General features: G+C 39.3%; 1 protein-coding gene across 1 annotated transcript in view; it reads left to right on the top strand.

The window, feature by feature from the left end:
- LOC136810877 (usherin-like) overlaps nt 1–14,140 on the top strand; it is a 47,219-nt gene that overhangs the window by 26,561 nt on the left and 6,518 nt on the right. The window contains exons 20-33 of the mRNA XM_067067467.1: nt 26–289; nt 572–862; nt 1,154–1,674; nt 2,158–2,454; nt 3,233–3,299; nt 3,864–3,978; nt 4,783–4,937; nt 5,335–5,476; nt 5,850–5,937; nt 6,293–6,579; nt 6,958–7,135; nt 7,560–7,793; nt 9,029–10,869; nt 11,236–13,668. Coding sequence (XP_066923568.1) covers nt 26–289; nt 572–862; nt 1,154–1,674; nt 2,158–2,454; nt 3,233–3,299; nt 3,864–3,978; nt 4,783–4,937; nt 5,335–5,476; nt 5,850–5,937; nt 6,293–6,579; nt 6,958–7,135; nt 7,560–7,793; nt 9,029–10,869; nt 11,236–13,668 — 6,913 coding nt within the window. The remainder of the gene's footprint in view (nt 1–25; nt 290–571; nt 863–1,153; nt 1,675–2,157; nt 2,455–3,232; nt 3,300–3,863; nt 3,979–4,782; nt 4,938–5,334; nt 5,477–5,849; nt 5,938–6,292; nt 6,580–6,957; nt 7,136–7,559; nt 7,794–9,028; nt 10,870–11,235; nt 13,669–14,140) is intronic.

Genomic DNA, 14,140 nt, shown 5'->3' with positions numbered 1-14,140 from the left:
TTCTATATTTGTTTCCGTCACTTAGTTCCAGAATCAGTGGATGCCGCAAAACTCTCATTCACTGGTGCTCGCCGTATCGTGCTCGAGCTTTCACCACCAGCCAAACCTAACGGAGTCATTGTTCACTATCGAATCTACCTCAATAACACACTCATCAATACAACACTGGAACGTGTAATCACTGTCCATAACTTGAAACCATACTCGAACTATAACATCTATTTCTCAGCTTGCACATCAGTCGGTTGCGCGGACAGCCCGCGCGTCAATTTTCGAACGCTCCAAGATGGTAAGAAGCGAATTATGATACCATTTTAAGAAGCTTATATGCTCTAACTGGATTAGTCTAAACCCCGTTTGATATTATTCATACAACGCCCAAGTGAAAATAAACTTTGTTTCTGACTTTTTTTCTAGTCTAGGGATACTGTGAGACATTTCCATTTGCAATTTTTTTTTTTTACTTGCGGTCCTGCTTCTAATCAGATTTGAGCATATTGAGTTATTTTTTCCTTTTTAATTCCCGAGGGAATAACTGATCCCATATTGAGTGTAACCCTTTTCTTTTTAGTTCCTGAAGGAGTGTCTGCACCCATATTGACGTCAAACGGATCGCGGTCAGTCGTAATTCGATGGTTTCAACCTAACTCGAACAATGGGCTCATTGTATGTTACATCATTCAAAGATTACAGGGCAGCTCGACCACGCCCACAAACGTGGCCAAATTAAATGCTTCTTTTTGGAACACATATGTGGATACGACGGTTGTTCCGTATACTTTGTATCAATACCGGATAGTAGCGTACACCTCCGTAGGGGGTACACCCAGCCCGTATAATAGTATAACAACACCACAATCAGGTAAGACTTTTACCTCCTTATTCTGGTTTCATTTCCAAAAGATAATTTAGTGATATACAAAACAAAACTTATGTGTTTTTTAAGAAAGGACTAACATGGAAGAATTGGGCAATAGAAGGAATTTTGGAAAACTTTATCAAAAAAAGCTTAATTCGCAGGGGGGTGGGGCTTATCAAATTTTCGAGAGTAGAATTATCGCAATATTTCTCTAATGAGCTAAGGGAAGTCAGATAAAGTTGGCATTATTAAGTCTTTAATTAGTTTTAGTTTAGTCTATACCTTCACTTACAGCTCCTGAAGGAATAAACCCACCCACTATTTCAAACATCAGTCAAACATCTTTCACCGTCAGTTGGAACACACCTTCAACACCAAACGGTATCATTCTGTATTACTTAGTCAGTGTGTCCAGCGATTCTACACGTAAAGAAAGCCGGGTCTTGAACACCGTTTACCAATACTTCATCAATGATTTAGCATCTTACGTTGAGTATACAATAATTATCAAAGCGTGTAACAGCGGTGGGTGTGGCTCAAGCGCCGCATCAAAAGTGCGCACACTGGCGGCTCCACCCAAATTACAAGCACCACCTTCTGCTATAGCGCTAAGTAATTCAAGTTTGCGCGTCCGCTGGGATGAACCGCGCGCGCCAAATGGACCGATTCAAAGATATGTTTTAGAGCATCGAACCATTGAGAGTTTATTGACCGAACAGATCACTCAACCAACAACTTGGAGAAGAATATATGAAGGAACGGCGACAGTTTTTGACCATTCCCAACTTGGTATATTCTCACAACAACAATACATGGTATGACCCTATTACTATCATCAGAACTATTTCAGATTATGCTACCAGCAACTTCATATGCATTGCTAAATACCCTATTTTGTACTATAGATCGTACCATAGATTGCTCAACCATGATTTTATTGAAACCCATTTCTGCCTGTTTTTAACATGGCCAATATACGTTTTCATAAATTACGTCACCTCGTTTCGAAATTATTGCCATGGTGATGTTGCCAACTCCCAGTGGGTTTTATTAAAACTACTTTCTATTCATAATAAATCATTTCATATCTCAAGGGACATAATCACCATTGTAATTGTTTGAATACGAGGTAAGCGATGTTCGTGATGTAATTTATGAAAAGGTCTATTAAAAATCTTTGAGAGTGACAATATTTTCTTAGTGTGAATGTGTACGAAAATTAGTAAATTTGAAGTTATAAGAGTAATGGAAAAATAACGAACTAAAAATATTTTTTAAAATTATTATTTACCTAACAGGTCACGTGTTTCACTGATGAAGGTAACGCCACCAGTGAAAAATCACTTTACTATCGAACTGGCCCTGGATACCCTACAAGTGGACCCACAGTGGCAGTCCAGGTCGTCGATCATGTATCAGTGCGGACCTCTTGGACAGACCCTCCTTTCCAACAAATAAAAGGAATCGTTAAAAGTTATACCGTATCTTATGAAATTGTTGGTCGTTCTGGATTTTACACGTTTGCAACGTTACCTGGCAACCAGTCATCGACAATCGTTAATAATCTTCGGCCAAGTACGGAATATGATTTCAGGGTAAGAAAGTCTTGTGTATTTATGTTTATTTGTAGTTGAAGCTTTTCGATGAAATTTAGGTGTATACTAGTCTAAAAGTTCACAGGAACACGTTTTCTTATGAAAAGAGAAATTTTTGTGGAATATTATTTCGCAATTTAGATTTAGATTTTTGGAAAAAAGTATTTTTATTAAAAACAACTATTTTTTGCAGTAAATTTAAAAAAATCAAGGAATTTTTGTGCTTCACGGAATTCTTTTTCTCCACAAAAATACAAAAAAAAATAAAACCAGCTACTCTTGTCTCCCGAATAGACGCCCCCGCTAATTGTTAAGATAAAAAAAAATCCATCCCCGCTCTTATTAAGCCCCCCCTAATTAAATTCGAATAATTCAATATTTTATTACAGTGTAGATAGACCTTAAACTTGTTAAAATTTTCCTTTTTGTTAGTATTGGTTCTTATTTTACCTGTTCATTTGGTAAAGATTCTTTTTTGTTGTTGAAATTGATATTAGTTAAAAAAAGTTCTGTCTTCAAAATTACCCCCGTCTTATTCCATCCCCCCCTGCTTATTAGATTTTAGAAAATTTCCCTACCCCCTGCTTATTCAGACCCCCCCCCGTCTATTTGGAAGACAAGAGTAACTCACATCGTTGTTTCAAGGTTAATTGATGCCCATTATACTTTTAGATAACCAGCCTTGTGTGTCAATCGGTGGGAATCAGCAGAAATTCCTCTTGATTCGAAGGATTTCAGTAAAAATGTTTTTTTGTTATTGTTTGTTTATATTTTCTAGGTTTCTCTGTTCAATGGAGCTGGCCACCAAACAAGTAGTGCTGTGCGTGCAAAGACTTTGGCTGGAAGTAAGAAACAGTTAAATTAATATCTTCAGCCTCAAACTTCTCTTCTTAGGTGTTCTAAGGTATATTAGGCGATCCGTACAAAGGTAAAGCTTTCGGCTACGGTGTGCAAGGAAGTGGTCATACCAAGTTAGTACTTGACGCCTCTACCTTTTAAGAACTAATTTTCGCGGGAGTCAATTTTAGCGTTTTTCATCAAAATCGCTAAAATTTGAGACCGCGAAAAATTTTAAGAGTTAATTCCCGCGAAATACAATTTCTTTTCAATTTTATCGAAAAATTTGAAAAAATCCGTAGGAAAATGAAAGAAATTTGTCCAAAAAAGGGCAAAACCGCGAAAATTAAAACCCGTGAAATTTAATTTTTTCGACCGCGAAAATTAGTTTTAATAAGGTATACTCAGCAATTAAAGAGAAGGGTCAAGGATAAACAAATGAAGCAAACCAGAGAGAATGAGTGGTCCTACCTTTCGGTATAAAGCTAGCGGAAGTGGCGCCTTCGATACTACTCATTTTAGACTTTATACCATATTTGACCCTTAATTTGTTATTTTAATTCTTCACGCAGTTCCTGAGGGTTTTGACAAACCAATCATCTACGACATCACATCGCGTAGCATCCGAGTGTCATGGCAACCACCTCGAACACCTAATGGGGACGTCCAAAACTACACCATCATTGCGTAAGTATAATTTACCCAGCATTTATATCTAGTCGCGAAGTAAATTTCAATCCATGCAAATATGAAGTCGATGTTGCAAAAGCAATGCAAAATTGTTCTTTTCCTATCAGAAATGTACACCATTCTTTTTCCTTTTTTTAATCGGCACTATTTTTAATCGGCACTTTTTTATATTAAAACTCTATGAATTAGACGAAACGCACATTGTTTTATTTTAAAATACTGCAATATTTTTGCAAGCTCATCATTTTTCATAGAAATGAGGGCTCACTTTTATACCGTCAATCTGGTTTTAAGCATGTAGATAATAACTACTTGGCTTTGATTCCCGATTGAACCTCATTCTGTCTGTTACACCCAAGCATTTGAACCACAGTTTCAGCATAATCAAATAGAAAACTTCATGTGTAGGTTCTCTGACATCAATTTACCTAAGCTACGATTTGTTCGATTTTCCGAAGCAATAATTGTTGTAAGAATGGGCTCTTCCAGGAAATGTTCTTACACCCTGGGTGGAGGATATATTGTCCGGGGGTAATTTGGGTTGTCTGGGGGTCAACCGATGCTTGTCTGGGGGTAAAACCCGCTGTCCGGGGGGCCAAAAGTCACTTTGTCTGGGTGTAAATCACTGAAAATTGTTATATCCTCCAGCCCTATGTATAATTTTTTTCTGGAAGAGCCCAATGATAATTCGCTTTTTACAATAGCTTAAAGTCTGCAAAATGGCAGGTCAAAAGGTCAGTCTTCATTCATTCATTAGCGGGCCTTATTTAATCACCCGATTTTCATCGTTTTCTTTCATAGCAACGACCAACGCATGGATACTGTGTCTTCAACTACAACCTTTCACCATCAACAAAATTTGAAACCATTTACTGCTTACGTAATCAAAATTCAAGTGTGCACTGACTTTATGTGTATTCTAAGTCCTTCTGAAAACACAAAAACATATGCTGATGGTAAGAAGATCATTTTTTTAATCTTTATTAAAAAGGTCAATGCATGCTTTCCAACCTATTTTGATGACTATCGGCTTATTTTTCCGATGTACTTCAAAACATTACATGGCAAAAGATTTCTTTCCCCGCTGTATTAGAAAATCTAACCCAGGGTGGAGTTCATATTGAGTATCTAATACATTTTCTAAGAATTAATAAGGAAAAGTGCTTAAGAGGAGTGAATAATTTTTTTAGGTAATTAGTTGTCCCGACTATATTATATTCCGACTTTCTTTTCCTCAATAAAGCATGTATCATGTAATATCAGGATCCGAGAAATGCAATTAGAAAAATCATTTAATTGTTGAAGTAATTAACAGACAAAATTTGAAACCCCCTTTCAATTGCTTTTTTACAGCACCGGAGAATATTGCTGCACCTACATTGAAATCATTAAATGGCAACTCAATCGAGGTAAATTGGAAGAAACCGAACGAAGAAAACGGATTGATGATCGGATATAATTTGTTTCGAAGAAGCACCATACAGTGCCCACAAAAGTAGGTCTCTCTCATCGGGCGCCATTCCCCCTAAAGACATTTTTCTATTTGATTGCTGGAGACTTTAAAGACTGAAACTTTCAACAGTTTTTGCGACTTTAAGAAATTACAAAAACAAAAAAAGTCCTAGAAAGTTATTAAGCTTTTATATGCAAAAATTCAACCATTTCTATCCTTTTTTCCCTTTTCTACTTTTTTTATTTTTTTTATCGAGAATTTTGTTTTATGAATTCGATATTTTTTGGCAAGCTCGCGGATGTTGATGGTAAGTTCCATAGCCATTTTCCGAATCCTAAAATCTTGCTCTTTTTAACCGTATAATTTATCATTTTGACTGTGACCACTAAATAATGTTTTTCGTTTTTTGTTTTAGAGAAAAACCAGTTCAAAAATGTACTTTCATTACATGCAAGATCAATGAACAATTATGCGGAACAAAATGTTATGACCCCAAAGTTCAGGTACAAGATTTGCTTTTGTACTTTCATGTACAAGCCTCTGATATCTAGTGATCCACACAGAAAACCTTTTGTAGTTCTGATCTCCAAGTATTTAGATTTAGTCTTAAAATATTTTCAAAAGTCGAAATTTCACAATTTGAAATTTAAAAATTGATTCTTATGTTGAAATCATATTGTTTTCCTACTAAAAGTCTTGTAAAACTTGTAGCTTAAATATCTTGACTTTGGAAAAAAACTAAGCAAAATATTTTGAGGTTTTGCTTAGGTTCAGGGCAATAAATAGAAAGAATCGACATGCCAAATAAATCTCAAACCATCTGATTATCTCTTTAATCTTTTCTTTAATTTTACACAGGTATGTTGCAACGGTACACTCTACCAGAGCGATCCACAAAAGACATGTTGCAATCAAAATTATATCAAAAAAAATTCACCCACTGATGTCTGTTGTGGTGGACAATTTCATCCTAACCAAAACACATACCAATGTTGTTTCGGGCACTATCGACAAATTTTAAGCGGACAGGTCTGTTGCCATGGTAACAACGGTGTTGTCGTGGGGAATGGTAACCAGTGTTGTGGAGATATACCTTATGACGGGAATGGTGATAAATTGTGCTTGTGTGGTGCTCTCTATAATAAGTATGTCCTGTATTTGTAAGCTTTGTAGGTCGAACTCTTTTGAGTTTAAATTTCCCCTATAGGCTAATTCCGCAACTTCTAGCTCGAACCATAAAGTCTTTAACTAAAATTCAAGCTATCTATCAAGCTAATCTGTAATCGCTTCTTGCAGAGTCTACTAAGGTAGCTAGTTTTTGCGAAAAACTTTCTTGACTTTAGGTTTAATTTTTTTAACCGGGAAGAAAATTTCCCAATGAGAGGCTAAATCCACTAAATTGATAAAAGATTTTGCCCGCGAATATTTCTGCCTTTAAAATTAATGGTTTTAGAATTTCAGCTGATGAATAACCTTAAAGACTTACTGACTCAACCCTTATATGAAATAAAATTCATCCTTAGGGCTAACAACGTCAGACAATGTTGCGGCAACAAGATTGTATCGATCGCTGAAACATGTTGTGGGAGTGGTGACCAGGCTAATGCGCATGCGTACGACGCAAATAAAGTGTGTTGTGGAACATCTTACGTAAATCAAGGAACATCATTGTGTTGTCAGAATACTGTCAACCAGTTCAAGGTAAAGTTTCACAACTACAATGAAGTTTCGAGATATACAGTGGATTCTTCATTATTCGAACCTCTTTAGCTCGAATCCTACCTTAATAACTCGAACAAGTTGTCTGGTCACTTCAGTTAACAATGCCATATAAACTATTCTAAATAACTCGAAATGCACTCAACTCGAGCAAATTTTATTCCTGAGTTGTCCGAGTTATGGGGACTTACACTGTATTGATAATTTTGGGTATTTTAACGTTTTTCAGAATTTAAAGTTCGGGCGAGAATTGCAATTTTAATTCTTCCACTTTACCTCATTAGATATTTTGATTTTGGAAGTATTCAGTGGTTTCTAGGCTATATTCTCAGCATTATTGCAACAATTTTTAGCTTTCGGACCCTTACATCAACTAAAAGAATATTTCCATATTTTTGATTCCCAGGTTTATACATACTCTTCATCTTCTGAGAAGTTAAAGCACAAATGTTGTGGAACAAACCGTATCTCTACCGCCTCGACATGCTGTAATGAAAACCCATACGCCTCTTCAACGCATGTGTGCGCCGACCGTTCCTCTGATGGAGCAACCACTGACTGTGGTAAAGGCTCGACTTGTCCGCTCGCACAAAGTTTGTCCGCTTATTGTGACCAATGTGATTTTGATACTTCCAAACAGGTAACAGCTCTAGAGACACCCTTTGAGAATAATTTATTTAGGAAGTACACGTTCCTTTTTATAATGAGAAATTTATTGCTAAGACCTTCATTTGATTCCAATTGAAGTGAAGTTCATTTCAAGTGCGGTATATCCTTGGTTCTAGGACAATTGCCCCCCATGACAATTGCCCTCCAGATAATTGCCCCCGGGACAATTGCCCCTAGACAATTGCCCCCTAGACAATTGCCCCCCAGACAATTGCCCCCAGGACAATTGCCCCCAGACAATTGCCCCCCCAGACAATTGCCCCCCAGACAATTGCCCCCAGACAATTCCCCCCGGACAATTGCCCCCCCAGATGTCAAAAGTCAAAAAATATGTCAAAATTTATTGTGGTCGAGTAACTCGATTTTAGCCTTAATGTTCTTATAAAAAACCTTATCTTTAAAATATCCTGAATTTTTTTGAAGACTTATTTTTAAGTTTCATGAATGAATGAATGAATGAATAAATAAATCGCACCTGGGTTTTCTCGGAGCCAAGAATATTAAAGCGACAACATGAAAGAGCGTCCCACCATCGTCCCGCCTGAGCGTTCCACCATCGTCCCACCTGAGCGTCCTAGCATCGTCCCACCTGAACGTCCCAGCATCGTCCCACTTAAGCGTCCCACCTTTATTTGTCTTTGGTCACACATGATTATTTTACAGTGGGTATATTATGCAGACTATTTTCTCTGTAATCGTCAAAAAGTCTCTCTTGGAAAAATCATACAGCATAGCATTCTTGAATGCACTTTTCAAGTCTAACAAGAAAAATAGTCAAAAAGACTAACGATCGCCCGATCAAGAATTGTCTCAACGGTGATTGTCTGAATTTTTTTTTTTTTAGGGGGGGGGCAATTGGTCTGGGGGCAATTGTCTGGGGGGTAATTGTCCTGGGGGGATTGTCTGGGGGGCAATTGTCTGGGGGGCAATTGTCTGGGGGGCAATTGTCCAGGGGGCAATTGTCCGAGGGCAATTGTCCTGGGGGCAATTATCCGGGGGGCAATTGTCCTGTCACGATATCCTTTAGCCATTTTTGGAACCCGAGCTTCGGTTCTTAGGTTTAGCAATAAAGGATCATTGTACTTTCATAAAATTGGTCCTTAAAATTAGAAATTTTCCAATTTCTAAATGGTTGTAAATCAAATAGAAACCATTTCAAGGTTACATCAAAATAAAGTGAAATTCAAATTGATTTATTTTATTTAGATTTGTGGTCACGTGTCAGGATATTTCAACAAATCAGCAGAGGGCGTCACGCCCGGAATGTGTAAAACATCTTACGCCCAAATCCTTATCAACATCAACAATCCGAATATATTCCGATTCGTCGATAACGGACTTTTACCGCATACCGAATATGAATACTACGTCGTTGGACGCAACCTAGTGGGAAATACGACCAGTCCAGTGTCAAGCATCATGACGTCAATGTCGACACCGGAATCACTACAACCACCTGTCCCCACCGTAATTTCATTCGCCCGTATCGCAATTACTTGGTCAGAACCTCTTAAACCGAATGGTATCATAACCAAATACACGTTGTATCGCACCAAGTGGTCAACTAAACAAGAACATATGGTCTACACCGGGTTAGCCTTAACGCACACTGATAACCAACAGCTGGAACCTTTTACAGGCTATATGTATACGCTTGAAGTATGCACGAACCTGTGCGCTAACATCTCGGCTGGTAGTCTTGTTTATACTGAGGAAAGCACGCCTGAGAATGTGTTACCGCCCACTCTTACCACCCTGTCTAGTACAAGTATCGAAGTGAATTGGACCTCGCCTGCTAAACCTAACGGCGTCATAACACGTTATAACGTAACAATGGTACGTGACGGAGCTCACGTTTCTATCTTGCCTGCAAATAATTTGGGAGAAGCAAAATCACAAATCGTAAACAACCTACAGGCGTACACTGAATATACTTTCCGAATTGAAGCTTGTACTAAAATTGGTTGTGCATTAGGCCCCGAGGCTAGTCAAAAGACGTTACAAGCTGTTCCTACTGGTCTCAAAGCGCCGCGTGTGATCGTAATGAGTGCTAGACAGATTCACGTCGAATGGAATAAACCTACGGACGCAAACGGTGTTTTAAAGTATTATGTCATTCTACGGAACGGTTCAGTTGTCTTTAACACTACAACCCGAGTTTTTATCGACGATAAAGTTAGACCTGCATCTACTTACAATTACGTCATTCGTGCTCACAACGAGGCTGGAGGAAGCATCAGCCCATCGACCATAATAAGCACACCTGAGAGTTCGCCTGAGGGAATCCCCGCACCAACACTGATTCCGCTGACTTCCGTATCCATTAACGTCACCTGGAGCCCGCCAACAGTACCGAACGGTGTTGTAACAGCGTATTATATTTCACATCAGGAAATTGACGGCCCAATTACCAAAGAGCTAAACACCGGCCCCCAATGGCACGTTATCAAAGGTTTGAAACCGTACACATTCTACAACATCCGTATAGAAGCTTGTACGAATGCTGGTTGCGGTACTGGACCCCGTATGATGTCCCGAACCAAAGAATCGACACCGTTCGGTCAACAACCACCGGCATTGACCGCCAAATCGAGTACTATGGTGGAAATAAAATGGCTCCCGCCTTTAACACCCAATGGTGACGTCACTGAATATCTCATCGAGCGCCGTCAAGGAGATAGCGGAATGCCTTTCAAGATTTATATAGGTTCTAGGGTAGAATACATTGATACACAACTGAAACCTTACACATCCTACCAGTATCGTGTCCGATCTAAAAACAGCGTTGGAGACGCAGTCAGTTCATGGGCTAGTGTCAGAACACATCAAGGAGTTCCACAGGCTATACAACCACCACGTGTCAATGTTTTGAATGGTACCTCGGTTGAGGTTGAGTGGTCAACACCAGGTGTCAGTAACGGTATAATTAACAGTTATATCATTCGGTATCGTTTGTTTAGCCTGACTGGTTCGAATTATGAAGAAGTGTGCTGTATCAAGGCTAATGAATTTAAAACGAAAGTACACGACTTGAAGCCTGCTACGAGGTATAATTATTTTCATTTCTTTGTTTAAATATATAATCTTCCTTACCATAGATAATTGAAGTTTAAGAACGTTATGGTTAAAGTTGTAGGTTTCTAAAAGTCGAGCGAAACTAAAAAGATCTTCTTTAGTCATCCGAGATATAGTCAAATTAGAAGCTAACCACCGTCTCCGTCGCAGAAAAACTCTCATACATGAACTCACTTTTAGGAAATCCTCGGTGACGAGTTTTTACTAGGTCCCTTCAGTTAGCAAACCCTTGTAAACCTGTCTAAAGAATCCAAAGTAACTCGAATAATTGTTCCCTATTTGTTCCCTATTTGTTAAAGTTGTACCCTTTTTGACACTACTTTTATTCCATTTTTTAGTTACGAATTTCAAATCGGTGCTGCAACATCAGCTGGGGAGGGTTTCAGCTCATGGGCATTAGTCAAAACCAAAGAAGCGCCTCCTAGTTCTGTACCCACATTGATGGCAAACACAAATCCTCTTGGAACTGATGACGGTACAGTAATGGAAATCTATTGGGATGAACCTGAAGGCAGTAACGGAGTGATCACGAAATACGTTTTGCATGATCAATTCTCGGTCGTTTATGAAGGTCTTGAACGAAAGGCATTGATTCGGAAATTACAACCCTTCACGAACTACACGTTCAGACTTGTTGTCTTCAACTCAGCTGGTCATCTATCTGGCCCGATCCAAACATTACGTTCCGGTGAAGTCACACCGCGCGGTCAGCTCCCACCGACCGTACCTTTCGTAAACTCATCTCGCGTTCATTTGGAATGGAAAGTACCTTTATTCCCACACGGAGATATTATTCGATACGAAATCATCCGCGAAGAAGTGCAAGCTAGACGTCGAAAGAGAGCAGAAACGTTAGTCACAACTCTCCCTGGGAGTGCTTCTGATTTAGCATTCATTGACGAAAACGTGAAACCATTTACTACCTACAGATACAAAGTTCGTACAGTGAACAGTCAAGGAAGCGTCGATTCTGAATGGGTCACGGTGACAACCCCGGAAGCGGCCCCACTTGGAGTGTCTAGGGTCCACCTATCAGTCCTCACTGATACTCAAATCAGACTTGATTGGAAAGAACCTACCACTCCAAATGGTATAGTGCGCTATTATAATATTTATCGAAATGGCACCCGAATTGATTCAACATCATCGCTCCAGTACACGGACATATCAGGGCTCCAACCAAGCACGTACTACAGTTATCAAATAGAGGCGTGCACTGCTGGAGGTTGTACCAAAGGTCCTTTAAATACAACAAGAACGCTTGAAACTGCACCGAGTGAAATATCGCCACCGACTTATACTGACATCAAACCGACGAGTGTTTTCGTTAAATGGAAAGCGCCGACAACACCGAACGGTGTTATAAATAAATACCAATTATTCATAGGAGATCAACGTGTTCCACTGTTTGAAGGTGTTGGACTGGAGTATACAGTAGTGGGTCTTGAAATCTTCACTCGATATTCATTCCGTGTTTCTGCATGCACGAGTCGTGGTTGCACCGCAAGTACTTCATCATTTGTCACTACCGCAGAAGACATTCCAGAAGGGTTGAATCTACCAGATTTATACGTGTTAGGTCCAACCGCTATCGATGTCCGCTGGACTGAGCCACAAAAACCTAACGGTATCATACGCTATTATCTTGTTAAACGTACATTACAGAATTTTGTTAATGTGGTCTACAATGGTACTGATTTGAAATTCACTGATCGAACCGTATCTCCTGGAACGTCGTACGGGTACGCAATTGAAGCGTACAACACCGCAGGTCACATCACTAGTCAAATTGCGTACAGTGACCAAACGGGAGCATCCGCGCCTGAAGACGTTAAAGCACCGGTGCTTGAAGCGCTGACGTCGACAAATATTCTCGCTAAATGGGACGTACCCGGAAAAACAAACGGAGCTATAGTGGCGTACTATCTTCTATACGATAAGCAGATCATTAACGTCGGGACGGTACGTGTTTATACAGTTTCAAATCTATCACCGTATACGCAATACGAGCTCCGTGTCAAAGCGTGTACGTCTTTACGCGAGACGGATTGCGCTACGAGTCCGGCGTCTTCTATTCGCACTAAAGAAGCAGCTCCTGAACAACAAAACTCACCGTCATTCGAGGCTAAACATATTAAAGGGGAAAGCGTACAGGCTTCGTGGGTCGAACCACGTGTACCAAATGGTAAAATCATCAAATATGTGTTGTACAGAAGAAGTGACGACCAGAACACAACAAAAGTATACGAAGGTCCAAATCTCTCGTTCACCGATGACAAATCTATAAAACCGAATACACGTTACGAATACAAAGTCGTTGCACATAACAGTGTCGGGAGTACCGAAAGTCAATGGTCGGCAGTAACGACAGATAACTCGGTACCCTCAAATATACCGAATCTTGCTATCGATGTTTCGTCGGTGTCGAGCACAGAAATAACAGTTCGTATTTCAGAACCTAAGGAATCAAATGGTGGTATTATACAGTATTACATTGAGGTGGCCAGTGACCAAGGAGCTGATGGTAGAAACATCACTATCTCTCCAACAACGTCCTCTTACACGATCACCAATCTGAACCCACAAACAACATATCATTTTAGACTGTACGCGTGTAATAAGATTGGATGTGGGGCTAGTGGTGTTACAACACATGCTACTAAGCAGGCTAATCCGACAGGCATGGGTCGACCACGGATTAGTGACGTCACAACGACGTTATTCAACGTATCTTGGGCACCACCAACAGAACCAAACGGCCGTATTGAAAGGTAAGCTTATACCAACAGCTTTATAGAACCCTAGGGACTAAAAAATCTCTCTATCCATGACATGCACCATTGCAATGTCTTCTGAAATTACATTACGGACCCAATAGCTGATTGATTGGTTGCAAGTGACGTAAAATCAGTCGATATGTCACTTTCAACCAATTAGCTGTTGGGTGCTAGGAAGACATTGCAATGGTGTATATCATAAATAAGAGAGGTATAATCCTAATTCTAAGTCAACCAAATCTCTAACCTGAAATAATTGACACCCTAATCAGGGTAGCCTTTTATTGGACTACTTAAAGAAACTCTTTTCTTTTAAACTGTCGTGGAAAATTTCGTTGTCATTTTATTCATGGACTAACTCAGTCTTAGATGTCCCCTATTGAGAATTCAGGTGAAATTTAACAGTTAAGTGACCCTTAGTTGACAAATTATTTAGCCTTCTTTGTCTTTAAAACTTGTTATTTCT

This window comes from Clytia hemisphaerica, unplaced genomic scaffold (genome assembly GCF_902728285.1).
Source record: "Clytia hemisphaerica strain Z4C2 unplaced genomic scaffold, Clytia hemisphaerica genome assembly, whole genome shotgun sequence".
NCBI classification, from domain to species: Eukaryota; Metazoa; Cnidaria; class Hydrozoa; order Leptothecata; family Clytiidae; genus Clytia; species Clytia hemisphaerica.
The sequence above is the reverse complement of the archived record's forward strand: the minus strand, read 5'-3'. Positions and strand labels throughout refer to the sequence as shown.